Raw genomic sequence first — 25,554 nt, 5'->3', positions numbered from 1 at the left:
CCAGTGCATTGAAGACTTGTTCATTATATCACATCTGACTAAAGGGGATACAAATAGAAAGAACTAAATGAGAACAGAGACCAAAAAGAGAAAAATTATAGGAATGTGACATACAAAACACAGCAGTTACTGGAAAACTGAAATAAACTAGAATTACTGGAAATACCAGTAGGCTACAGAACTAGAGGGAAGGAAAAAAAGTTAACATTACAAGTTAATGATCTTGCATTATATTTGAACAATGCCTGTTTGAAACTGCAAGGACCAGTTATCTAAATTATTGAATTCAATGTTGAATCCCAAGAACTATGTGTTTAAGTTAATGGACGAGAAGCTCTTTCTCAAGTTTACTTTGGGTTTTAGTGGAATGGGAAGAGATGTCAAAGACAGGGAGGTCAGAGGGATCTTATATACCCAGGGATCTGAACATCCTCTAGATGAAGCAGCAGTTCACTTGCAGCTTTTCTAACCTGGCATTTGATGCTTATGATGTGGTCTCCACTATGTTACTGAAACCAAGTACACATGTGGTACTGACTTTGCCAAGCACCTTTGTTCAGTTCACAAGGATACTTTCTGATGCCTATCACTGTAATTCTATCCCTTTCTGATATCATCTTTGGCCTTCTTCACTGTTCTAACATAAACCTGAGGAACAGCATTTTATCTGCCAACCATTCACTGTGCAACTCTCAAGACTTCACTCTAAGTCCTATCATTTCTGATAACCAGTTTTCCCAGTTTGTATCACAACAAGCTAGCTCCAATGCTAACTCATTGAACTAAAAATGTTTTGTTTTTACACGCTCTTAATACATGCCAAATGATGTGCTATTTACAGAATTCCCCCATTGTTTCAGAATTCCAGCATCAGTCGTTTTAATTTTTTAAAGAGAACAGGAAGCAATAATGTTCAAAACAGAATTGGTGAAGAGCAAGCAAGAGAGCAAATGCACAAAACCATAATAAAAGAATGATGGGACATAGAGATAGTTGTGAAGCAAGATAAAATTAAGATAAGACAAATGTGAAATAACATTAGTGTGAAGTGGTTCATTTTGGTAGGTCAAATTTGAAAACAGAATATTAACAGCGAGACTCTTGGCAGTGTGGAGGATCAGCGAGATCTTGGGGTCTATTGTCCATAGGACATTCAAAGCTACTGTGTAGGTTGACAGTGTTAAGAAGGCATATGGTGTGTTGGCCTTCATCAACCTTGGGATTGAGTTCAAGAGCCGTAAGGTAATGTTACAACTATATAAGATCTTAGTTAGAAACGACTTGGGAGTAATGTGTTCAGTTCTGGTCACGTCATTACAGGAAAGTTGTGGATACTATAGAGAGGGTACAGAGGAGATGTACAAGGATTTTACCTGGATTGGAGTACATGCCTTATGAGAATAGGTTGAGCGAACTTGGCCTTTTCTCCTTGGAGCAACGGTGGATGAAAGACGACTTGATGAGAGGCATTGATCGAAATGGCTAACATGAGGGGTTTTTTTTAAGTGCTTGGAAGTAGGTACAAGGGGGATGTCAGAGGTAAGTTTTTCCATGCAGAGAGTGGTCGGTGTGCGGAGTGCATTGTCAGCGAAGGTGGTAGAGGTGGATACAATAGGGTCTAGATAGGTTACATGGTCAGCACAACATTGTGGGCTGAAGGGCCTGCAATGTGCTGTAGATTTCTATGTTTCTACAGTTAAGACTATAAGAAATTGCCTGCATGCTTACTAAGCATTAAACCCACTGGGGACAGGTGCTGATATTTTCAATACTGAAGTCCAGAAAGAATCAAAAGTGAGTCAAGAGTGGTCTATTTGGATTTATGGGCAATGCTACATGAAATAATGTTTAAGTGTTAAGGATGTACCTGCACCACCAGGTTCAGGAACAGTTATTACCCCTCGACCATCAGGCTCCTGAATCACTGTGGATAACTTCACTCTACTCAATACTAACTTGATTCCACAACCTATGGACTCATTTTCAAGGACTATACAACTCATATTCTCGATATTATTTATTATTTGTTTTACCATTTTCTTTTTTGCACAATTTGTTGTTTTTTTGCAGATGGGTTATTTGTTTCTTTTGTGTGTATTTTTTAATTGATTCTATTCTGTTTCTTTGCATCTACTGTGAATGCCTGCAAGAAAATAAATCTCAGGGTACTACATGGTGACATATGTACTTTGAAACCCTTGACTCTACTGTAGTCTATGGAGAGCTTTGTGGAATCTCTTACCTGGACGCCAAGCCCTATGATCTGTTCTTCTGACAATATATACAGTGCCTATACAAAGTATTCTTCCTGCCTTGGAAGTTTTCAAGTTTTATTTATTTATTTTTTACAGCACTGTATCACAGTGGATTAAATTTGGCATTTTTGACATTGATCAACAGAAAAAGACTCTTTCAAGTCAAAGTGAAAACGTATCTCTACAAAGTGATCTAAATTAATTACAAATACAAAACACAAAATAATTGATTGCATAAGTATTCACTCCCTTTAATATGACAGACTAAATCATCACTGGTGTAGCCAATTGGTTTTAGAAGTCACATAATTAGTTAAATGGAGATCACCGTGTGCAGTCAAGGTGCTTCAATTGATTGTAGTAAAAATACACCTGTATCTGGAAGGTCCAACTGCAGCTGAGTCAGTATCCTGGCAAAAACTACACCCTGAAGACAAAAGAACACCCAAAGAGCTCCGCGAAAAGGTTATTGAAAAACACGTCAGGAAATGGATACAAGAAAATTTCCAAGACACTGAATATTGCTTGGGGTACAGTTAAGTCAATCATCAAGAAGTGGGAAGAATATGGCACAGCTATATATCTGCCTAGAGCAGGCCATTCTCAAGAGCTGGGTGACTGTGCAAGAAAGGGACTAGTGAGGGAGGCCACCAAGTGACCTATGACAACCCTGGAGGAGTTACAAGCTTCAGTGACTGAGATGGGAGAGACTGCACATCCAACTGTTGTCTGGGTGTTTTACCAGTCACAACTTTATGGAAGAGTGGCAAAGAAAAAGCCACTGTTGGAAAAAACTTGCATGAAATTTTGGCTAGAGTTTGCTAGACAGCATGCAGGAGACGCTGAAGTCAACTGGAAGCAGGTTCTACGGTCCAATGAAACCAAAATTGAGCTTTTTGGCCATGAGACTAAACATTGTTTAGCGTAAGCCAAACACTGCACATCATCAAAAACACAGCATCCCTACCGTGAAGCATGGTGGTGGCTACATCATGCTGTGGGGATGCTTCACTGCAGCAGATCGTGGAAGGCTTGTGAAGGTTGAGGGTAAAATGAATGCTGCAAAATACAGGGAAATCCTGGAGGAAAACTTGATGCAGTCTGCAAGAGAACTGCAACTTGGGAGATTTGTTTTCCAGCAAGACAATGACCCTAAGCATAAAGCCAAACAAGAATGGCTTAAAAGCAATAAAGTTCAGGTCCTGGAGTGGCCAAGTCAGAATTGAGACCTCAATCCAATTGAGAATTTGTGAATGGACTTGAAAAGAGCTGTACACTCACGATCCCCATGCAATCTGACAGAGCTTGAGCAGTTTTGTAAAGACGATTGAGGAAAAATTGCAGTGTCCAGACGTGCAAAGCTGAGACAGACCTATCCACACAGATCAAGGCTGTAATTCCTGCCAAAGGTACATCTACTAAATACTGACTTGAAGGGGGCGAGTCATTATTCAATCAATTATTTTGTGTTTAATAATTGTAATAAATATAGACCAATTTGTATAGATTAGTTTTCACTAACATGAAAGAGTCTTTTCCATTGTGATTTGATGTTGTAAAACAATAAAACATAAAAATTTCAAAGACGGGTGGCCACCCAGGATATTCATAATAGGAGACTAAATGGTTATTATTTTGACTATTAAATGGAAGTTTAGATTTTTATTTTTATTTTGAGATTCAGCACAGTAACATACCCTTCCAGCCCTACAAGCCTACACTGTTCAATTATATGCACCTGACCAATCAATCTACTAATCCATACGTCTTTTGAATGTGGGAGGAAACAGAGCACCTGGAGGAAACCCATGTGGAGACAGGGAGGATGCATAAACTCCTTAAAGACAGCTGCGGGAATTGAACCTGGGTTGCTGGAACTGTAATGGAGTTGCATTGACTGTTATGCTACCACATCACCCTGATTTTGTTCTGTCAGCGACTTTCCTCAAACTTACGAGGCATAAATATTACTCATAACTTATCAAACGCATGCCCAAGGTTATCAGTCTTATCTTCCACAAGAATCATCTACCATTTAATATATAAACTGGCATCAGGTTACAAATATCCAGCTTATGGACACCCCTACAGTACAAGCAAGCAACCATAATATTATTAAATTCATAAGTCTTATGTACATGCATGAATTCATTTCTACATGTGGCAGAACTAGTTTTCTCTCTCTCTTTAAATTGTTCTTTCTCATTAGCCTCGTGCTTTTGCTGTCATTCATTACAGTACTGTGGTTACCATTTTAAATCATTGTTGTGTATTAACCAACTTATGATCAAAATTGAATTAAGGGCTTTAGAAAACTAACTCCATTTGTTTACCTGGGGACAGCCCATTGTTGATCCTAGTTTAAACCTTTACCTTCCTCCATCTTTTCAAACAGTTGAAACTAATCAATAGGCAATTTTTATTTGGCATTTATTTGAAACTTACCTCCAATTAAAATTTTTAAAAAATATATCTTTATTGTATATAGGGGCAGCCTATCACCATTCTTCCTCCTCCATTTCATGTTTCTTAATATTTAAAGGTTCAGCAGAGACTGCTGCCCAAAAGTAATGCTGTACAATCTTATTTAGGGAGTTTAAGAGATAGAAATTCTTTACAATATAGTGATGGCCCTCCATTAAAACTGGTTTCCAAAACTCAGATCCAATGAAGTCAATAAAATTTCACAATAAGGAGTTCAAGCACAAACGATGCCTGTTTATGACAGAGGGTTAATTTTTAGCCATGCTGTGTTCTGGTTAAACATTTAAAATGTATGCCACCATTTGTAGGCCATGATCAAACATTTTACCATCAACCTGATTATTATTGAGCTATTTTTTTCAAGGCAATTACTTGAAAACAGACAGCAAATATTATGCTTTCCCCTTTCACCACCTCCAATCCCAAAATTCAAGACCTGAACCATTCTATTAGACCATAAGACACAATGCAAAATTAGGCCATTCCACCCAGAGGCCTTCTCCATGATTTCATTATGGCTGATTTACTACCCTCTCAACCTCATTCTCTATCTTCTCTCCATAACTACGCAAGAACATAACAATCTCACTGTAAATATCCTCAATGACTGCTTCCACAGATGTCTGAGGCAATGAATTCCACAGATTCATCACCCTATGGCTAAAGAAATTCCTTCTCATCTGTTCTAAAGGGATGTCCTTGTATTCTAAAGCTTAGCCCTTTGGTCCTAGACTCTCTACTATAGGAAACATCCTCTCCATGTTCACTCTATCTGGCCCTTTCAATATTCAATGAGACACCACCCCCTCATTCTTCTAAACTCCAGCAAGTCCAAGCCCAGTGCTATCAAATGCTCCTCAAACATTAACCCTTTCTTTCCTGTGATCATTCTCATGAACCTCTCGGACCTTCTCGTATTATTTGCAGTGTTAGACAATTTCAGCCTTTGTGTTGTTCAATAGAAGTTATCTTTGTCAAACCCATTACTCCAAATGCTCACAAACTATATCCTACACATACTAAAATCTACCTGTTCACAATTAAGCTGGCAAATAATAAGAGCAAATCAAATGTTCAGATACATGGTGTACATTACAAATTAGTTGCTTGAATTAAAAGACTGAAGCAGCAGATTTTATCTCCTCTCTGCTTTATTACAGAAGTTGGATCAAAACTGTAAGTATTATTGTCATTATTATTTTTATACCTCTTCACAACACAGGAGATCATTCACCCTATTGAACTTAGACTAGCTTATAGCAATATCCCATCAATCCTAGTTCCCCATTTACTTCCTGTAGCCTGCCATTTCCTCAACTATCTTTGATCCTCTAAAATTTATAGATTAATCTGCAGGGCATCAATGTAAATTAAATTCATTTGAAACATAACGTGGGGCTATCTCTTGGGTTGACAGGGCTATTTGTGCATGCTGATTCCAGCTGCTGCTGTTGTCCTCATCTCTGCTCATCGTAGTTAATGAAACCAAACATACAGAAGGAATACAAACAAGAACCCATGATGAACAGGAATTTCTACTTGTGACTTACTTCCCTCTTAGTTTTCTCTCAATGCTGATATCTCAGAACAGAATAACCCAGACTTGTGTGTGTGTGTGTGTGTGTGTGTGTGTGTGCGTGCAAGGGGGTTAGAGAGAAAAATGAACTCTGTTGAGAATCATTCAAATAGTATTCAATCTCCAACTGGATAGGGAGGCAAGGCAAGGTGTCATGAAGATGAGTGTAATGGCCAGCCAGAAGTGTGACTATTAAAATGGAAGCCAGAGCTCATAAGATCACAAGACGAAGGAGCAGAAGTAGGCTGGTGAAACCTCCTGGAATACAATCACCCAGAGCTGGCAAGCCATATCCTATGCTGTAATGGTAATACACCTACCTTTTAAACTAACCCAAACACCCGTATCTACTCAAAGAGACTATCAATAGGACAAGTGGCATTTCAAGGACCTTTTTTGTAGACGTGTTTAAATGTTAAGCCTCTTCTGTGCTTTGCCACCATCACATCTTTCAAACTGATATCATAACCAAACTCCGATCAAATTGTAGAGCTTTTATCTTGCATGGGTGGGATGCGGTTTGTTTCATAAATTGGTGTAATAGGAATAAGTTTGCCAAATGCACAGGGCCACCTCTGACATAGGATAGAGACCACACTTTTTGGCCAAAATACTCCTTGGACTTTAAATCTCCAGGGGATTGTATAGTGATAGAAATCAAACAGCATGGAAACAGTCCATTTGGCCCAACGTGTTCACACCAACAAACAAGGACCTTTTTATGTGAATCCCATCTGCCAACATTTGTTCCATTGCCTTCAATGCCTAGTCAATGCAAATGCTCATCTGGACACTGCTTGAATTGTGTCAGTAGCCCAGCTTCAACTACACTCAGGGAGCACACTGTGGGTTCTCGTCACTCTCTGGGTGAAGGTGGACTCCCTTATGTCCCCGTCAAATCTTTTTCCCTTTACCCCAAATCTATTTCCTATAGTTTGACTTATCTCTAATATGGGGAGAAGTTTTCTGCAGTCCACAAGGCTAATTTCTATGATTCCTCCTCATATTTAAGTCTTAATATTCCAGTGAGATTCAGGTAACAATGCTGTATTGTTTCCAATGCATCCTTCCCTGAACAGCTCAGTAATCCGATTAAGTCTAAACAAGGCTTCAAGTATCTGTGCTAAGAACACTGTATACCCATGTCCTTTGCGATCTATTCAAAAGTTCAACAGCAATTATTAAATTAACATTTCACTTACCCGGCAATCTCTCTGAAGTGTTTTTATCAAAGCATTGTAGGTTTCAGCATCAAAAAAGAGGCCATCTGGCATGTCCTGTATAAAGTCCAAGTCTTTGAATGTGGGTATATCTTTTTCCCTCTCTCTCCTTGAGGCTCTGCGTTTATACGTTGAGCCTTTCAGATCATACTTCTGATGCATCCGCACAGAACGTGGCAGCACATTGTTCATAACCACAATTCTTATGTTAGTACCTCCCGATTGCATGCAGTATAATCCATAGAACTTTGGCAACAGTGTCCTTGGGTTCTGGTTTAAATTCTGTAAGGAAGAGAAAAAAAAAATCTCAGATTAAACTTGTTGCACATCAGTTTCTAAGTGCTGCCTGGCCATACTTAAATCCCCCAATTCCATGCAATGATGGTCAAAGGCAGATATGGCATACACCTGCCCATCAATGAGAATCCTGCAGTCAATTTTGATCAAAACTATGGATGGGAAATTTGACATGAAATTCATTGTACACTATGAGTAATCATAAAGAAATGGAAGAAACATTAGTTTGAACCATCTGCCTTGGTGACTATTTTTGGGTAAATTCCTACTTGTAGGACAACAGTGGATATTGAACTCATTATTAAATCAATACAGCTTATACATTAATCATGACATTTAGCAAGACATTATCATTCCAACAAAATCCTTTTATGTTTTCTCACAAAATTATGTGAAATTGGATTTGTCTCAGTAGGTTGAAGCTGTTGTCAATCACACTTCCACCTTCAGCTTTCTAACCCTGCCCCCAATTTCTACCCCCTCCCAAATACTTGTTTCTGTTTACGCAAAGATACTGTGTTTCCTTTCATGAATTAATCAAGCACTCTGTCACACAGCCAGAAAGGCAGATTAGTGCATCTATAATCTGAGCATGTGCTTCAGAGAAATCTTCCCAAACTGCATCAGCTTCGATTATTATAATTAATTTCAACTGTGGGCATTCTGTATCGAGTAAAAGTTGGGTGGCAAAGTAAAAGGCTTCTATTGGGCTGCAGGAAGAATGTAGACCTGGCCTCGAGGTGATATATTCAACATACCTTCATTATATATATTCATTCATGACCTTTAACAAATCAGAAATCAGAAATGAAAGTGAAAGCGATTAAACTCTCAATACAGATAGCATCTGTGGAAAGAGAAATAGGGTTAATGTTTCAGATTAACTACCTTCATCAAAATTGGGAAAGAGGAGAGGCAGAGAAAGTGTGGGGGGAGGGGGGGAGGGGGTTTGAAGTAAGGGATAGATTCCGTAAAAGGAATACTCAAAAGGGGTGAGGCCAGGGTTGCTGTAGCAATAAATAGTGGTCAATTGTTTAATGGCGATAGTACAGACAAAAGAATGTAAACTGTTGGAGAACAGAGCTATGGGACCTGCCAGCAGGTCAGGCTGTGCCAACAGGAGGCAATGTCACAAAGGGAAGAGTTACAGAAGAAATGGCCGGTTCTGATACAAAATGTTAGTAGAGGATCCAGAAATTAATATTGGAAGACTGCAACATGCCTAGCTGCTCCTCCTCCAACTTATGCTGGGCCTTGTTATAACAATGAAATAAGCCACATTCAGAGAGATCAGAGTGGAAGTAAAATAGTGAAGTAGAGGGGTAGGCAAGAGGAAGCTCTTTGACAGAACCACTGATACTCCATATAAATATAGAACAGTACAGCACAGGAACACACCCTTCAAGCCCATGATCTTATACCAAAGCAATGAAACTAAAGATGCCTAATTACACCTATCCCTTCTGTTGACACTAAAGTGATTGCTTAATGTCATTTAATTTAACCAATATATAGGAGGCTGAATCACAAACACAAAAATCGAGCACACAAGTTTGCAATAAGTGCAGGTGAATGATTGTTTCATCTGGAAAGACTCCCTGGTGAGAAGCAAAGGGAAGGAGAGGACAGATATTGCCTTCTCTGTGATTGCTTGCAAAGGCGTCATTAAAGTGCTGAAAGAGATGCTAAGGTAAGGACGAGAAGATGTCTGAGTCCCTGCTACTCTGACAGGACCTCAAACCCTGGACTACATCACCTATTGGGACCAGGGCAGCAATAAATCAGCCATGATCAAATAGCTGAGCAGACTCAATGGGCCAAATGGCCTAATTCCGCTCAGTATTATGGTTTAATGGACTTGCTCTCTTTGTATCAAACTTGCCAGTTCTGCTATGATATTTGCCTGCAGCACACGCAAAATGCTGGAGGAACTCAGCAGGCCAGGCAGCATCTATGGGAAAAAGTACAGTCATGTTGAAGTATGTCGAAGTTTGGCCAAGTTTACAGATGACACAAAGATAGGCGAAGGAGCAGGTAGTGTTGAGGAAGCAGGAAGTCAACTGAAAGGTCATGAATAAGGATATAGACTATTTTCTAAATGGAATGTAAATTTAGCAATCAGAAGTACAAACGGACTCAGGAACACAAGAGCTAGATGAGTTAAGGCAAACTGGTAGGTTGAGTAGGTGGTAAGGAAGGCAAATGCAATGTTAGCATTCATTTTAAGAGGACTGGAATATAGATGCAAGGAGGTACTGCTGTGGTTTTACAAGGTATGTTCAAACCACATTTGGAGTATTGTGAGGAGTTTTGGGCCCCATATCTAAGGTGTGCTGGCATTGAAGAAGGTCCAGAGGAGGCTTATGAGAATGAAAGGATTAACCCATGAGAAGTTTGATGGCTGGGCCCGTACTCACTGGAGCTTGGAAGAATGACGTCTCTGTCATTGAAACCTACAAAATATTTAAAAGCTTGGGTAGAGCGGATGTTGAGATGGCATTTCCAATAGTGGGAGAGCCTAGGACCAGAAGGCACAGCATCAGGATAGAGGAGACCAGGAATATGTTTAGCCGATGGGGGGGGGGGGGAGGAGAATCAGGTGAAACATTGCCACAGATGGTTGTGGAGGCCAAATTATTGGGTATATTTAAAACAGTGGTTGAGAGGTACTTAATTAGTAAAGGTGTTAAAGGTTATGGGGAGAAGGCAGGGTAATGGGGTTGCGAGGAGAAATAAATCAGCCAAAATACAGAAATGTGCTACAAGTTCTTTGTGTTTAACCTCGACAGGCCCACAAAATAGTTTAGAAAGTTACTGAAACCTTCATTCTGAGCACTCTCTTCCAAAGAGAAATCCTGTCCCTCTGATTGACAACCAACTCTCTCATCCTTCGAGTATCTGATTATCTCTTTAAGCATTTCTCTTTTGAAACTATTAAATCTGTTCCACAAGTGTACACAAAAACATAAAATATCACACAGAGTACAATTTCTTAATCCAATATCATATTTTACATGACTTGTTAAAAGTACATGCAACCATTTTAACAGAATATTGAACAAAGAATGTAAGAAACTGCAGGATTAGGTCACATGCCCTTTAAGTCCGCTCCGCTACTAACTACCGACCTTGTGCCTCATTCCCCCTTTCCCAATCTATACACCTCTCAAACCCAAAGTATCAAACGATCATACTCTCCACTATACTCAACTATATACAATGATTAATGAAAGGGGATACCAGTACAAGGCTTAGAAAGCCTTTGTTTATTGCTGTCTTACCATATAGTACCCCGGTAACAGTTTCTGCAAGAATTCTGCCTCCTTGTGCTGCACAGTTTTGATGATGAATTCATCGTCACTTGTGACATAAAATAAGGACCCGCTTGCACCAGGATTGGAAAGCTCAATAAGTGGTTCATTGCATAAGGAATACTGGCAAGGAGGAAGAGAATAAATATATTAGGATTTTGGAAAACATTCACGCTGTAATTTTTTCAAAGTTACAAAGATTCTTGTTCATTTGTTATCAATGCCTGAAGCAAGCCTATTAATTCACCAAAGGGAAGGAAAGGATAAAATTTGTAGTAACATTTCTTTAATGCAAACCAATCAACCATCGAGGTGAAATTAAGTCACTAATTCAATAATATTGAACACGTCTTTTTTTTTCATCCAATGCATGGATAAATTCAACTTTTTAAGTACATTTGTTATGCAAATTCAAATGCATAACTTATATTAAAAATATAGGCATTAGGATGCATACAAGATTCCAGTCTGGTTAGAAACTGTGCAACACACACAAAATGCTGGTGGAAGGCAGCAGGCCAGGTTACATCTATAGGGAGAAGCGCTGTCGATGTTTCAGGCTGAGACCCTTCGTCAGGACTAACTGAAAGGAAAGATAGTAAGAGATAGTAATCTCTTACCATCTTTCCTTTCAGTTAGTCCTGATGAAGGGTCTCGGCCCGAAACATCGACAGTGCTTCTCCCTATAGATGCTACCTGGCCTGCTGCGTTCCACCAACATTTTATGTGTGTTGTTTGAATTTCCAGCATCTGCAGATTTCCTCATGTTTGCCTTAGAAACTATTTGTATTAGTTATGTACACTTTCCACATTTGTACCAAATACATTGCAGCTGATCACCGCATATTTGAAACATACAGTAAATTGTTTTAAACTGATTAACTCTGATCAAGGTTGTAGCTTCCCTATCATCATAAATTTTGAATCTGTTCCTTCTTCGTGGTGTAGTAAATGGCCATGGCATTTGGTGCTGACACAGTGATTGACAGATCTGCATTCAACTAGAGCAGAGGTACCTCACAGCATCCTTCACCTCAGATTTCTCATGCTGTCACTATAAGCTGATAAACAAGGCAAGTGCATGAGAACAATGGATTAAATATTCCATCCCATGAACTAATGACCCAAAATCAAAAAGGCGTTTAAGCTGGTATGGAATTTTCCTGGCCAGTAAATCATGCAGCATTATTGCTTTGAAAGGATAGAGAAGTTCTGAGAAAACAGAAATAAAAGCATAACATTATGTAAGTAATCAACATGTCCAACAGCAATGTTGTAAAGTCAAGCTGAAGAGTTAAATCTGTTTCTCACTTTACAGATGTCTCCTGATCTGCTGAATATTATCAGCATTTTGTTTCCATTCTCTAACAAATGACAAAAGCTTATCACTTTAGTTGTGGGTGGAACGGGCTGCTGGCAGCAGTGGTGGCGGGAACAATAGGGTCTTTTAAGAGGTTCCTGGAAAGGAACATGGAGCTTAGAGAAATAAAGGGGTATGGGTAAGCTTAGGTAGTTCCAAGATAAGGACATGTTCAGCACAGCTTTGTGGGCCGAAGGGCCTGTATTGTGCTGTAGGTTTTCTATGTTTCTGTAAGTATCAAAACATGATAGTCAAAAGATAAGGAAGTATCAAATCATTTATACAATATAGAAAAAGATCAGAAGGATAAGATTCAAAATATTGAAACATCTGGAGCAACAATTTGATACTTGTTGGAATGAGATTTTGTGGTTTTGTAATTCACTTGCTGGGTGGGAGCGTTGATTGGCATTAGATTAACATTTATTAACAAATTAAAAGATTGCCCCAGTCACTGATTACTAGTCCTATTACTTTGTTCTGTTTGGTCAGCAAGCTCTCAAAGTTAATGAAGTAGTTGAGGAGGAGTAGAAGATGTGAGGGTAGAAAAACTGAGCAGGGTTAATTGTGTGAGATTTGTGAAGATGCACAAAATGCAGGTTCCTCATCCTCACCAAGCTGATGCATGATTACACATTAGATACACCGTACATAAAGCATTTACTTGTTTGCTTCTAGTCATAAAATATAAGCAGGGTCAGATGACGTGTGATCAACTCCATGGGAGAAAGTTAAATAACTACAGGTGTCAATCTTCACAAGCTACATAATTACCATCTATTTGAAAAGAGAAATTAAAGTAATACACAAACACTTACTGACTTTGCTCACATCTCTTTCAAAGCCTTATCCTTTCAGTGAACATGCTATATTCTTCTGGCCTTTAAAGTTGTAATTTTGAAATTTATGTGCTGCTATCTCAACCCATCTTTTTCCCAATTAATTTATCCAGGTCAATTATGTCAATTCAATTAATATTCTTAACTGCATCCAGATCACCTTCAAATCATGCTTTAAGAATGTCATGATTTAATCCAGAAATAGTTGCTTTCTAAAATTCTCAGCCTTATTTTAAAGCTCTATTCTTGAACCCCTCTCCCATTCTGGTCTCCACTACACTGGCTGCTGTGCCTTCAGCTATCAGAGATCCTGAGCACTGGAATTAGTTTCCTAAACCTAGTTTTACCTCTCATGTAAGATGCTTTTCAAAGTCTACCTCATATTAAATCTTTAGTTACCTATGCTGCAATCTCTTTACATGGTGCATTATTAATGCACATTGGGAGTGTTTTACTATTTCATGGAACTGTATAAAGGTAAATAGTTGGCATTATTTTGCATCTATGTAGCCCTTCATGGCAAAAATGTCCTACACAGTGCCTTGGAGAGCAACGAATTTAAGCACCCTTTCCTTTCCATGAATCCTTTAAGAATATTGGACCAAAGACGACAACAAAGGGAACTTACCAAATAATCATCAGGCTTTATATGGAAAAGTTCCCGGAAATAACGGAAAGCCAACGGGGCATACGTCTTGAATCTAAAGTCAGGGTATCGATGTGCAGGTGTAAGATTACTTCCTTCACTGAAAAGGAATGAGAATAGATCTACTGATTTGACGAGTGTATTAAAAACACCATATATCAGGAATTTTTAAACACATAACATTCATTATATGAGATGTCAATATTGTTGGAGTGGTTGGAATTTGTTGTTAATTGTCCATCAGGAGGCAGTGATGGGTTATCTTCTTAAATTCAGTGAGAATTAAGGTGTTGTATACTTCCCAAGGACTGATGTTGTGGTTCCAGATGTTTACAATTTATATCAATGATTTGTATGAGGGGATTACGTGTAACTTGTTTTTAAAGTCTGTTCGTAGTACAAGTTATGAAGGGGATGCAGAAGTTTCAAGAGGATGTAAACAAGCCAAGTGAACAGCCAATTAGATGGCAGATGAAACACAATGTAAAAAAAGTGCAAAATTATCCAGTATATTGCAAAAATAATGAGAAATTGAATTTTTTTTTAAATGACTGAAATGTGTCTTCATACAGAATCAGAAATTCAGAGTCATAACATGGAAATGGGCCCTTTGGCCCAATATGTCCATGCTGACCAAAGTTCCCATCTACACTGGTCCGATTTCCCCACTTCTGAGCCATATTCCTCTACAGCAGGGGTTCTTAACTGGGGTGAGCATTGTCCCTGGGGGTTTGTGGATATATTCCAAGGGGTCCTTGAATTTGAATGTGAAAAAAATTACAGCTTTATATTTACTAACCTCCAACTGAAATTTAGCATTTCCTTCAATTATGAATGTAGGCGACAAACCACAGTAGTGTCAGCAGTACCTGTGACTTTGTCACCAAAAGAAATCACAAATTCTTTCACAGCATTTTATAGATGTTACACACATCTCAAAATATTATTTACGGCATACTCATCACTACTTTGAAATTACAGTAGTTATTAGATGCTAGATTGAACATGATCGCAGTCTTCCTGTCTTTTATATATTTAATATATTAGCTTGTGAAGGGGTCCATAGGGTTCACCAGACTGTCAAAGGGGTCCACTTCATAAAAAATTAAGAATCCCTGCTGTAAAATTTTCCTCTCCATGTACGAGTCCAAGTAACTTTTACATGTTGTTGGTGTACCTGTCTCAATCGCTTCCTCTGGCTGCTTGTTGTAAATGTTGATCACTCTTTGGAATAAAATGTTGCCCCTCCAGTTTCATATGAAACCTCTCCATTCTCACATTAAATTTATGCCCTCTAGAGGAACGAGTTCAATTCCCAAACTGTGCAATTTCCCCAATTGAGAAAGTTTGTGTGCACTGATCTTATCTATACCCCTCATAATTTCATACACCTCCACAAGATCACCCCTCATTCTCCTAAGCTTCAGTGATAACAGTCCCAAACCATTTAACCTATTTTAATAACTCAGTCCCTTGATTTCTGGCAGCATCTTTGCAAATCTTCCATGCACTCTTTTCATCTTAATTACATCTTTCCTATAGTAAGATGGCTAAAACAAAAGAGGGATTATTCTAAATGTAGCCCCAGCAACATCTTGTACAACTACAACATAACTTCCTAACTTCTATACTCAAATCCCTGACTGTTGAAGGCCAACTTCACCACACTGTCTATCTGTGACGCTATTTATAATTAGCATGCTGCCATGAAACTATCTGGAAAGCAAATTATGCAAGGGAATCTGCATACAAGAATAAAAACATTTTACTGCACTTATTTAGGCCTCTGTATTAGAATCTTCTGCTCCAGTCTGGTCTCTCTTACAAGGGAACAATTGATTTACAATAGAGGCAGTACACAAGGTTGTTTCTGAGATAGTGAGTTTGTCCTGTCAAGAGAGGACAGAGAGTGGACTTGTGCTTTCCTGAGTTTAGATAGTCTGTAGCCCCTTTGAAACATACAATATCCTTTCATGGATTGTCAGAGTAGAGGAAGAGATGGAAAGTATAGAACAGCAGATCCCAACCTCGGATCCATGCACCCATTGCATAATGGTGTTGGTCCATGGCATGAGAGGGGTTGGAAAGCCCTGGTTTAGAACCACCACAGTGACAAAGTGAGGGCTCAGCCAATTCTTCATTCAGAGGCTAGTGAATCTTTGGAATGATCCGTTCTTAAGCCTTTGCATCGCTGAGTATACGCCAGAAAAAGATCGACAGAATTCTGCACATCAAGGGATACAGCAACAGTACAGGAAAGGGGTGCTAACACAGAATATCTGCTGGTCATTGTATTGTTGCTTGTGGTGCTTCCAACATACAGACTGTTTAACCCATTGCCAATATTAGATTAGGAGGCATAATCAGCCCAAAGTGAATGACAAAGCAAGAAAAGACATGTACGCATGATGACTAAAAGATCATTTAAAGAGTTGGGGTATGGGATTAAATTTAAGTATTAAACTCACAGATCCTTCCCTTCTGATCCCTTTACTACCAACAGATTTTAGCCAAGGTCCATGCAACTTGGCAAGATCTATTTCTCTGATCCTCAGGGTTTAATATGAAAACTGAAAAGAACAATTCAAGGCTACGGAAGACTTACAATTTCGTTAGGGGTATATTTGTTACATTACAAGTGTCATGTAAATGGATGTTATTGCTGTTCATTGTGATGTATGAATTTTCTACAGAGGATAACTTGTAGTTTCATTTCATAACAACTTTACAAAATTTCTTTTAAATCTACCATAAAATAGTTAACCAGAATGTCAGAGTTAAAGTGGAATTATTTTGAAAGTAGAACTAAGTCTCTTAAAAGAAAAGTTAAAATCCAACCTTGGTAGAAAGACACTTTCAACAACATAGAAATCTTGCATGAGCACATCTCGTTCTGGTTTGGAGGTAAGGTTTCCAACAGCATAACCTATCCCCAGTTGGATAGATGCTTGAAGCGCAGATGATGGAGTCTGGAGCAAAAGCAAAATATAAATATTGCATTGTTTCAGTTTTAGATTTCTGTGTATAAGACTCCACTCATTGGAGTTCCATTCTAACCCTCTCCACATTTAAGATATCTTCTACAAAATCATTTCTTTTTCAACCTTCATCACCCACATTCATTGAACTGTGGTTCAGAATAGCAGTTTTTTTGATTTAATAGTACCTCTTTTATAAGTCTTGAGCCATTTTAAAAACTGTCACAAAGAAACTGGTAGTTTTCGTGTGTAATACAAAGCTTTATAAAACAAAATTGCTTATAGTCAGAAGAATTTCAAAGTCTATTCAGCAACAATAAAACAAAACAGAATGTTCTGATCATATAGTTGTGATAAAAGGGGAGTACTCAGGCATAGCAACAATGCTCTGACCATGACCAAATGCCACACTTGGATGCCCTAATCAAAATGCTCCTTCCATGCCTCAATCTTCATGAAAATGCAGATGTACAAAGAAAAGCTTAAAAGCTTTACAGAACATTTTTGCCCAAACTGATTAAACATCTTGTAAACAAGAAAAATCAACTCTGCTGTATCATATCTGTACTGTGAGTGAATATCAATTACACTCACAGTGTTGCTTGCAAGCCTGATGTTCATTGACCACATTTACAGAACAGTCTGTTACATCTCGTTATCAGGTGTGGGTAAGCATGCCCAGTGAGGGTCACCAGTTTTTAAAAAAAACAAATGGTAAGCCAAACAGCACATTAGTGCAAGGGGTTTTATTTGGTGCCAGGTGGAAAAAAAAGAGCAAAATCTACCCAGAAGTTGTGAAGAAAAGTATTTATAAACAGACACATGAAAACACGTACATACAAAAATTTACAAGTGTACACAGGCTTTTTCAACGACACGCTATCTTTAACTTTCCAATATAACTATTCACCAACCTCAAATTCAGCCCCCCAACATACCCAAGGTGTGCAGATTGGTAGGTTAAGTGGCCACAGTTTCTGCACTATGGGATGACCATTACTTGTAAAGTACCGGTATGGCCAGATTTATTGAAACTATTTAATTGTTCTATAAACTGGGTTGGGATTTGAACTCCTGATTTATGGTTTGCAAATTCAATCACATTTATTTCCAAGATGAACACCAATTTCAGTGTGGCAAAACATAATGATTCCAATCCCTCACTGCAGCATGCGTGGGATTTCATTTTGTTTCATGTAGGAAAGAATGGGTTTCTTTGCCTGATCACAGCTGCCTGAAGCACTAATGTTGAACGAGCTTCTTGTACCCGGTTGTCCATTTGATAAAAGCACTCCCAGGTGCTGTTAGGTAGGGAGTTGCATGATTTAGACCAAGTAATTATGAAGAATCGGTGGTACATTTGTACATTTCCAACTTGGGATGGTATGCACTTGGTAGCAAATGGGCTTGGTCAGCTGTGCCACCCAAACTTTGGCAAGCCGCTTCAATGCACTTTGTAGATCTCATAACAACTGTGGTCGGCTGTTGGTGGAGTAAGTGAATATCTGGGACAATGAAGGGGTTGCAAGCAGGTGGGTAGTTTTGAACTTCAAGAATTGCTGGAGTGATTTCCTCCTGGCAAGTGGAAGGTATTCACATATATTCCTGCTTTTTGAGATGCTGGAAAGGCTTTGGAAGTCCACAGAATATCAAACATCAGGTGGCAGCACAGTAGCCTAGCACTTAGCTTAAATGCTTTTCAGGGCCAAGTTGTCTGCATGTTCTCTTCACCAATGTGTGAGTTTCCTCTGGGTGCTCTTGCTTCCTCCCACATAACAAAGATATACAGTTTGGTTCAGTAAATTTGTTGGCATGCCATGTTGGTGCTGGAAGCATGGAAGTAGCACAATCCTCATTGATTTGATTTGATTGCAAAGACAGATTTCACTGTACGTTTTGATGTACGGGACAAAAGAAGCTAACCTTCTAGTCGTCTTCTTCTGACTAGGTCTTGTAACCAAAATCCAATCCACTTATCAATAATCCCCACAATGTTGATGCTTCAGGGAACTTGGCAAAGGCTGATTGTTAGACTCTTCCTCTTGTTAGAGATGTCTATTAGACTGATATTAGTTTGATACAAAAGTAAACTGTGTCTTATCAATCGAACCCAAAAATTGTCCAGGATTTGCTAATACAGACATGAATGGCTCCATTGTATGAGTTTGAATGGAGCAGAGTATCAACAAGCATCCCCATTTGTCACCTTATGAAGGAAGATCACAGATAAAGCTGATAATTATGGATGGACCTAGGACAATATATTGAGAAATTCCTGCAGCAATGTCCTGGAACCAATTTGACCTCCAAAGCCACAACTATCCTCCTTTGTGTGAGGTACAGCTTCAGCCAGTGGAGAATTTTCTCCTCAGCAGCCAGGGATTTTCACTTTCCTCCGACTCCTTGTTGTCACATTCAGTGAAATGATGCCTTAATGTCAAGGGTTCCCATTCTAACCTTACCTCAGGAACTCATCTCTTACCATCCACATGTTGAACTAATGTTGTAATGAAGCTTTAGTCAGAGGGTTCCTGGAAAAACTCAAAATTAAACCATCAGTGAACAGTCCATTATTGAATAAGTACACTTGAAACTGTTGCTAATACCATCTGCCACTTCACTGATGATCAACAGACCTGTGGACTTGTAATGCATTTATTTTTGTTTCCATATAGTTAATACCTGGATTGAATTTGGGTTTTTTTTCTTTGTCACAGGTATTTTACAGACTAGTGTTGTAGCTGTATTGGAATAGATAGACTAGAAGCTCAGTAAGTAATGAAATGTGATATTGTCTGGTTTCATCAAACAATCTACTGGGCCAAGCAGCATCTGTGGGAGCAAAGCAATTGTCGATGTTGCAGATTGAGAACCTGTCCTAATGCAGGGTTTAGACCCGACTCATCAATAATTCCATACCTCCCACAAATGCTACTGGACTATCAAACTATCTGAAGATGTTCAGAAGACTAGATTGGATCATCTATTTTCCACGTATCTGACTAAAGGCAATTACTGAGGTTGTGGATATCCTTGGAAATTCCTTGTCCTTTTAGTTTGTTAATAGTCCACCAGCAGGTTGCAACAAATTATGACAAGATTGTTGAGTTTTGATGTGAGCTGATGATTGTGGGACCACTTACATCTGTAGATAGTCGGCTGCTTTGAAGTTTGCATATCTTTTAACCTCACTCAACTTGAAACTCATTTCAGGTACATTAGGTATCGTTACTAACCTAGTGGTCTACCTTCCTGATTAACTACAGTTGCTCTGCTGTCTTGTTTATAAGAGTGAGGGATGTCCCATATGTTATAAATTACAGAGAAGTACAGCTCTGCTGCTGATGACCAGATCTGTTCAGAATCTATTGCATTATGCACACAGCACAATGAAAGATGTCCTCAATTAAAATTATTTTCAACAACGCATTCCATGAATGTAATGCAAACGGGTTTGTTAAGAAGCCTGCCAAACTACTGGTCATTTACCTTCTTGTAGATCTTCTCCCGCAAGTTACTTTCACCACTGTGCCCATTTTGTCTAACAGTTGTATTTCTGGTTTCTGCAGTGGAACTCATCTGGTAAACAAATTTAAGAATTTATTTACTTTTTCATTCAGATATATTTTTTAAAAGGAACATACATATATCAAGCAAACCAATGAAACGTTTTACAAATTTGGAAAAAGTAAATGGAAACAATGATAGTTAAGGGATCTGGGACACTGCCAGGCAAGCAGATTTCAGGCCATTATTCCTGTACGCTTGGTTTTCCATTAACATACACTAAGACAAAGTAAAATTCACTCTTCTTCATGTTTGGAGAAATAAAGGATATTTATAATATTATTCTCACTTTTTATATATCATTGGAAGTTCCGCAAAATTTAAGATGACTGCTTTCCTTATTGAGTATTGGTGAGGAAGATAATCCAATAACATATGCCAGAAAGATGTGTCTACACAGTAGTTGGGGGAGGGGGGTGGTGAAGTACTATTACTGAAACTAGTCTTTTTACTTATCTTGTTGGATATTTATGGATCATTATTAAATAAACAAAAGGAAATCAAAATAGAAAACAGAAATATCAAGAGACACAAGATACCATAGATGACAGAACAAAGAACAAATTGCTGGAGGAACTCAGTGGATTTAGGCAGGAATAGTGGATCAAAGTGGGCAGCTGAGGTTTCAGATACAGATGAAGCTCTTGACTCAAAACACTAACCAAGCATCCATTTCCCTTTGCAAATACTGGTGACCAACTGAGCTACTCCAGCAGTTTGTTTTAGCAAACAGAAATAGCATTTCTATTTGAACTTAGTCAATAAAAAGATTTGCAGTAATATGGTTTGGAAAGTGCAACCAAATATATGTAATGTATCATGAAGTTGTATTTTCTCAGATTCAGATACCTCAACATTAACATGGTCTGTCAGTTACCTTCCTTGGCAATGAGGCTACAAGTCATCTGCAGCTTATCGTGGCATCAAGCTTCTTCATTGATACAACACAGAGGATTAGCACCTGTTGATCAAGCATAGACATGTGTGAGAACAGGCACATGATCTTCTGCAATTGGCTAATTCATGTAGCATTTTACTAATTAAGATTGCCCTGTAAGGAGATATTAAATACTTGGATAAAGGTAATGAAGACAGAACAAGAGATTGTGGTTTAGGGAGGGGATTCCAGAGCTTAGATCCCAGTAGGATAGCTGACAATGGTAAAAAAAAGATAACATCTTCCCTTCAGTACAATCTTGAACAGGGGTTTGCCAACTTTTTTTTATGCCATGGAATTCTATCATTAATCAAATGGTCTGTGGACTCCAGGTTGGCACCTGATCTATAAAATTTTACAAAGACTATTTTTCCCCTCTAAATATAACCTGTAGTCAATGCAAGAAACATAATAGCCAACTTGCTGTAAATAGGAGCCAGCTATGCATAAAGTGACAGTCAAAGTGGGCTATGTACAAGATAGCAAAACTGGAGGATTTGAGGTGTCTTGGATGGTTAAATAAGCAGAAGAGTTATAGAAACTGAAATGTTGATGGCGGAGGGAGTTAGCTGGCTCTCATGGACGGAATCAAAACGAAGGAGGAGATGCAGGAAAACTGAGATGTTGTCAAGGACTAATATGGTTGATCATGCAGGCAATGCGTAAAGAAATGTGCAGTAGGATGTGAACAACTGGGTTCCAGTTGAACAAGCTGGTGTAAGACAATGATAGGATGCAGGCCAGGAGAACATTGGATTAGTTTAAAATAGAAATTTTAAAAAGGCATCAACTGTAATGAACAAAACCATACAAAAGTTCCATGCAGAGCATATTTTCAGGTTTAAACAATCCCTGATAATTTAGTCCTCCTACTTGACATTCTTTTTCTGTGAAAATGTAAGAGTTCGTGAAGAATCCGTGTCACATTTGAAACTGTCATTTATCCTCAGACGTTGCAACATTTGAAGTGACCTTGAAAGCCAGCAAAATGGCAGCAGCTGCTAAGAGTATGGCTGCCAGTGCACTGCCTCTCTAAAGGAGTCCCAGAATTTCCACAGTAGAATTCAAGGACACAGTTGTAAATAACATTCCAATGGTGGCAAGTAGTACTAATTACTGGTTATTGACTCAATAATGCTGGTTTCGATATTATCCTTCGCATTAGATTTTAAACAATGGAGGCTTTCTTTGTAAGGAGGAAATTCATTTATTATTGGCATAATCAAGGGAGAGCAAATGCATTTACAGGGACTTTGATGTTTAATCTACTGCAATTGTCACGCAAGTAGTATATAATGTATGTGGATGTCAACAAACATAGAACATAGAATAGTACAGCACATTGCAGGCCCTTCTGCCCACAATGTTGTGCCAACCCTCAAACCCTGCCTCCCATATAACCCCCACCTTAAATTCCTCCATATACCTGTCTAGTAGTCTCTTAAACTTCACTACTGTATCTGCCTCCACCACTGACCCAGGCAGTGCATTCCACGCACCAACCACCCTCTGAGTGAAAAACCTTCCTCTAATATCCCCATTGAACTTCCCTCCCCTTACCTTAAAGCCATGTCCTCTTGTACTGAGCAGTGGTGCCCTGGGGGAGAGGCGCTGACTGTCTACTCTGTCTATTCCTCTTAATATCTTGTACACCTCTATCTTGTCTCCTCTCATCCTCCGTCTCTCCAAAGAGTAAAGCCCTAGCTCCCTTAATAAAAGGAATAAAAGAAGTCCAAATGTTTGCACCACATATTTCTTCTCAAGCCCTTCATCCCTATGGGGTCAAAGGTTGCCGACAGCAGCTTATTAGAAATTTAGGTGCTGGGCCAGTCCTTCAAATTGTCCCAGATGACACCCGTCTTCTTGGTGTATCCTCCTTCTCCCAGGGATGAGATCTTTGGAGCTTCTGTAGGCATTCCTGTAGCTTTGAGTTTTTACAGGATGGGGCTGCTAGCTCCATGCCCAAACCTCCTTTTATAGCCAGGCTTGGGACCATCCATGGCAGGAATGGACAAAGAAGTGGCAGATGAAATACAATGTTGGAAAGTGTATGGTCATGCACTTTGGTGTAAGTAGTAAATGGGCAGACTATTATTTAGGTGGAGAGAGAATTCAAAACACAAAGATGCAAAGGGACTTGGGAGTCCTTATGCAGGATCCCCTAAAGGTTAACTTCCAGTTTGAGTCAATGGTGAAGGAGGAGAATGCAATGTTGGCATTCATTTCTAGAGGTATAGAATACAAGAGCAGGGATGTGATGTTGAGGCTCTATAAGGCACTCGTGAGACCACCCTTGGAGTATTGTGTGCCGTTTTGGGCTCTTTATTTTAGAAAGGATATATTGACATTGGAGAGGGTTCAGAGAAGATTCATGCGAATGATTCCAGGAATGGAAGGGTTACCATATGAGGAATGTCTGGCAGCTCTTGGGATCCCTGGAGCAGCCCTGGAGATCAGGAGAATGAAGGGGGATCTCATAGAAACATTCTGAATGTTAAAAGGCCTGAACAGATTAGATATGGCAAAGTTATTTCCCATTGTAGGGGAATTCTAGGAGAAGAGCACATGACTTTATGATTGAAGGACATCCATTTAGAACAGAGATGCAGAGAAATTACTTTAGCCAGAGAATGGTAAATCTATGGAATTTGTTGCCACAAGCAGCTGTGGAGGCCAAGTCGTTGGTTTCATTAAAGAGATAGATGGGTTCCTGATTAGCCAGGGCATCAAAGGATATGGGGTGAAAGCAGGGGAGTGGAGATGACTGGAAGAATTGGATCAGCCCATGATTGAATGGTGGCACAGACTTGACAGGCCAAATGGCTTACTTCTGCTCCTGTACCTTATGATCTTATAAATGATGTTGAGATTTGTATCTTAAATCTTAAAATGTATTTTCTATATCTTACTGGTTGTCTTTGCTTATATACTGACAGGTGAAAATCTTCCTGCTGACACAAATATTATTGATGATCATTGGCATTTAATTGGTCGGAGATACTTTTTTTCTTCAATCACAAAGCCAAGAAAGAATAAACCCAGTGTGTTATAGCGATCAGGACTACGTCACCCAAAAGAGCAGGAACAGATTCATCAACAGGGGAGTCAAACCAAATGAAGGGAAATGCATTCCAGTGGAACAATGGGGAAAGAGAAAAGTAGGAGTGAATGGAGAGCTCTGACAAAGAACTCACACAGGCATAGTGGGTGGAAAGTGTGCTCCTGTAATAAAGAGGGGTTGCATTGTTCTGCAAGCCATCAAAGATGCAGGGCTCATGTCTGCACTTCAAGCACCGTCCAGTATTTGGTCAGTATGTAGGAAACCCATCATCTGTGGTCTAACCAACAATAGATGCACATCTTTCAAACTGAACAGTGTACACCATACATTAAGGTATAGGGCAGATGGTAGAAAACCTCCCCCAAAGGTTTATGTTATGAGAGGAAGCCAGAATCAGTAACACCAAGAGATAAAACCTGCAAAATTGAAGTCCTTCTACTTTTTAGTTATCTCCAAGACTCAATTCTTCTTGTCTTGAATTTATCCATGATTCAACAGTCCCCATTTCTGATATTACCTTTGACACTGCAGCTGAGATATCTGTCTTCCTCTGCTTCTGGCCTTTTAGTCATTTTTCTGCTTTATAAAACTCTGGTTAGGCCAAATATGGATTGCTACATCCTTCACATAATGGGGTGACCAGTAATATTCCCCCTTTATGAAACAGATGTGGAGCCTTTGGAGAAGGTGCAGAAGAGGTTAACCAGGATGCTGCCTAGATTAAAGGGCATGAGCTACAGAGAGCGTGGACAATCTTGGGTTGTTCTCCTTCAGCAGTGGAGACTAAGGGGAGACCTGATACAGTAGTTAAATTTATAAGATAATGAGAGGCACAGATAGAGAGACAAGAAGTGTCTCACCCCCACCCCCAAGGCAGAAGTGTCTAATACCAGAGGGCGTGCATTTAAGATGACAGGGCTCAGGTTCAAAGGAACACACACAAAATGCTGGAGAAACTCAACAAGCCAGGCATCATCTACGGTGGACAGTTGCTGTTTTGGGCCGAGATCCTTCATCAGGACT

The 25,554-nt window shown here is 39.2% G+C and overlaps 1 protein-coding gene across 10 annotated transcripts in view; it reads right to left on the bottom strand.

Annotated features, from left to right (window-relative positions):
- The window catches only part of pip5k1ba (phosphatidylinositol-4-phosphate 5-kinase, type I, beta a), a 171,506-nt gene that overhangs the window by 54,114 nt on the left and 91,838 nt on the right, over positions 1-25,554 (bottom strand). For 8 of the 10 annotated variants that reach the window (XM_059974727.1, XM_059974731.1, XM_059974733.1 and 5 more), the window contains 6 exons: positions 21,411-21,494; positions 20,456-20,545; positions 16,827-16,957; positions 13,971-14,088; positions 11,114-11,266; positions 7,518-7,817 (listed from right to left, as the gene is read on the bottom strand). In XM_059974727.1, coding sequence (XP_059830710.1) covers positions 7,518-7,817; positions 11,114-11,266; positions 13,971-14,088; positions 16,827-16,957; positions 20,456-20,545 — 792 coding nt within the window. In that variant the 5' untranslated portion in view covers positions 21,411-21,494. Of the gene's footprint in view, positions 1-7,517; positions 7,818-11,113; positions 11,267-13,970; positions 14,089-16,826; positions 16,958-20,455; positions 20,546-21,406; positions 21,495-25,554 lie in introns of those variants that run through there. The other 2 variants (XR_009513131.1, XR_009513132.1) reach the window with 2 other exon arrangements.

The sequence above is a fragment of the Hypanus sabinus genome, chromosome 7, assembly GCF_030144855.1.
Source record: "Hypanus sabinus isolate sHypSab1 chromosome 7, sHypSab1.hap1, whole genome shotgun sequence".
In the NCBI taxonomy this organism is placed as follows: domain Eukaryota; kingdom Metazoa; phylum Chordata; class Chondrichthyes; order Myliobatiformes; family Dasyatidae; genus Hypanus; species Hypanus sabinus.
The sequence above is the reverse complement of the archived record's forward strand: the minus strand, read 5'-3'. Positions and strand labels throughout refer to the sequence as shown.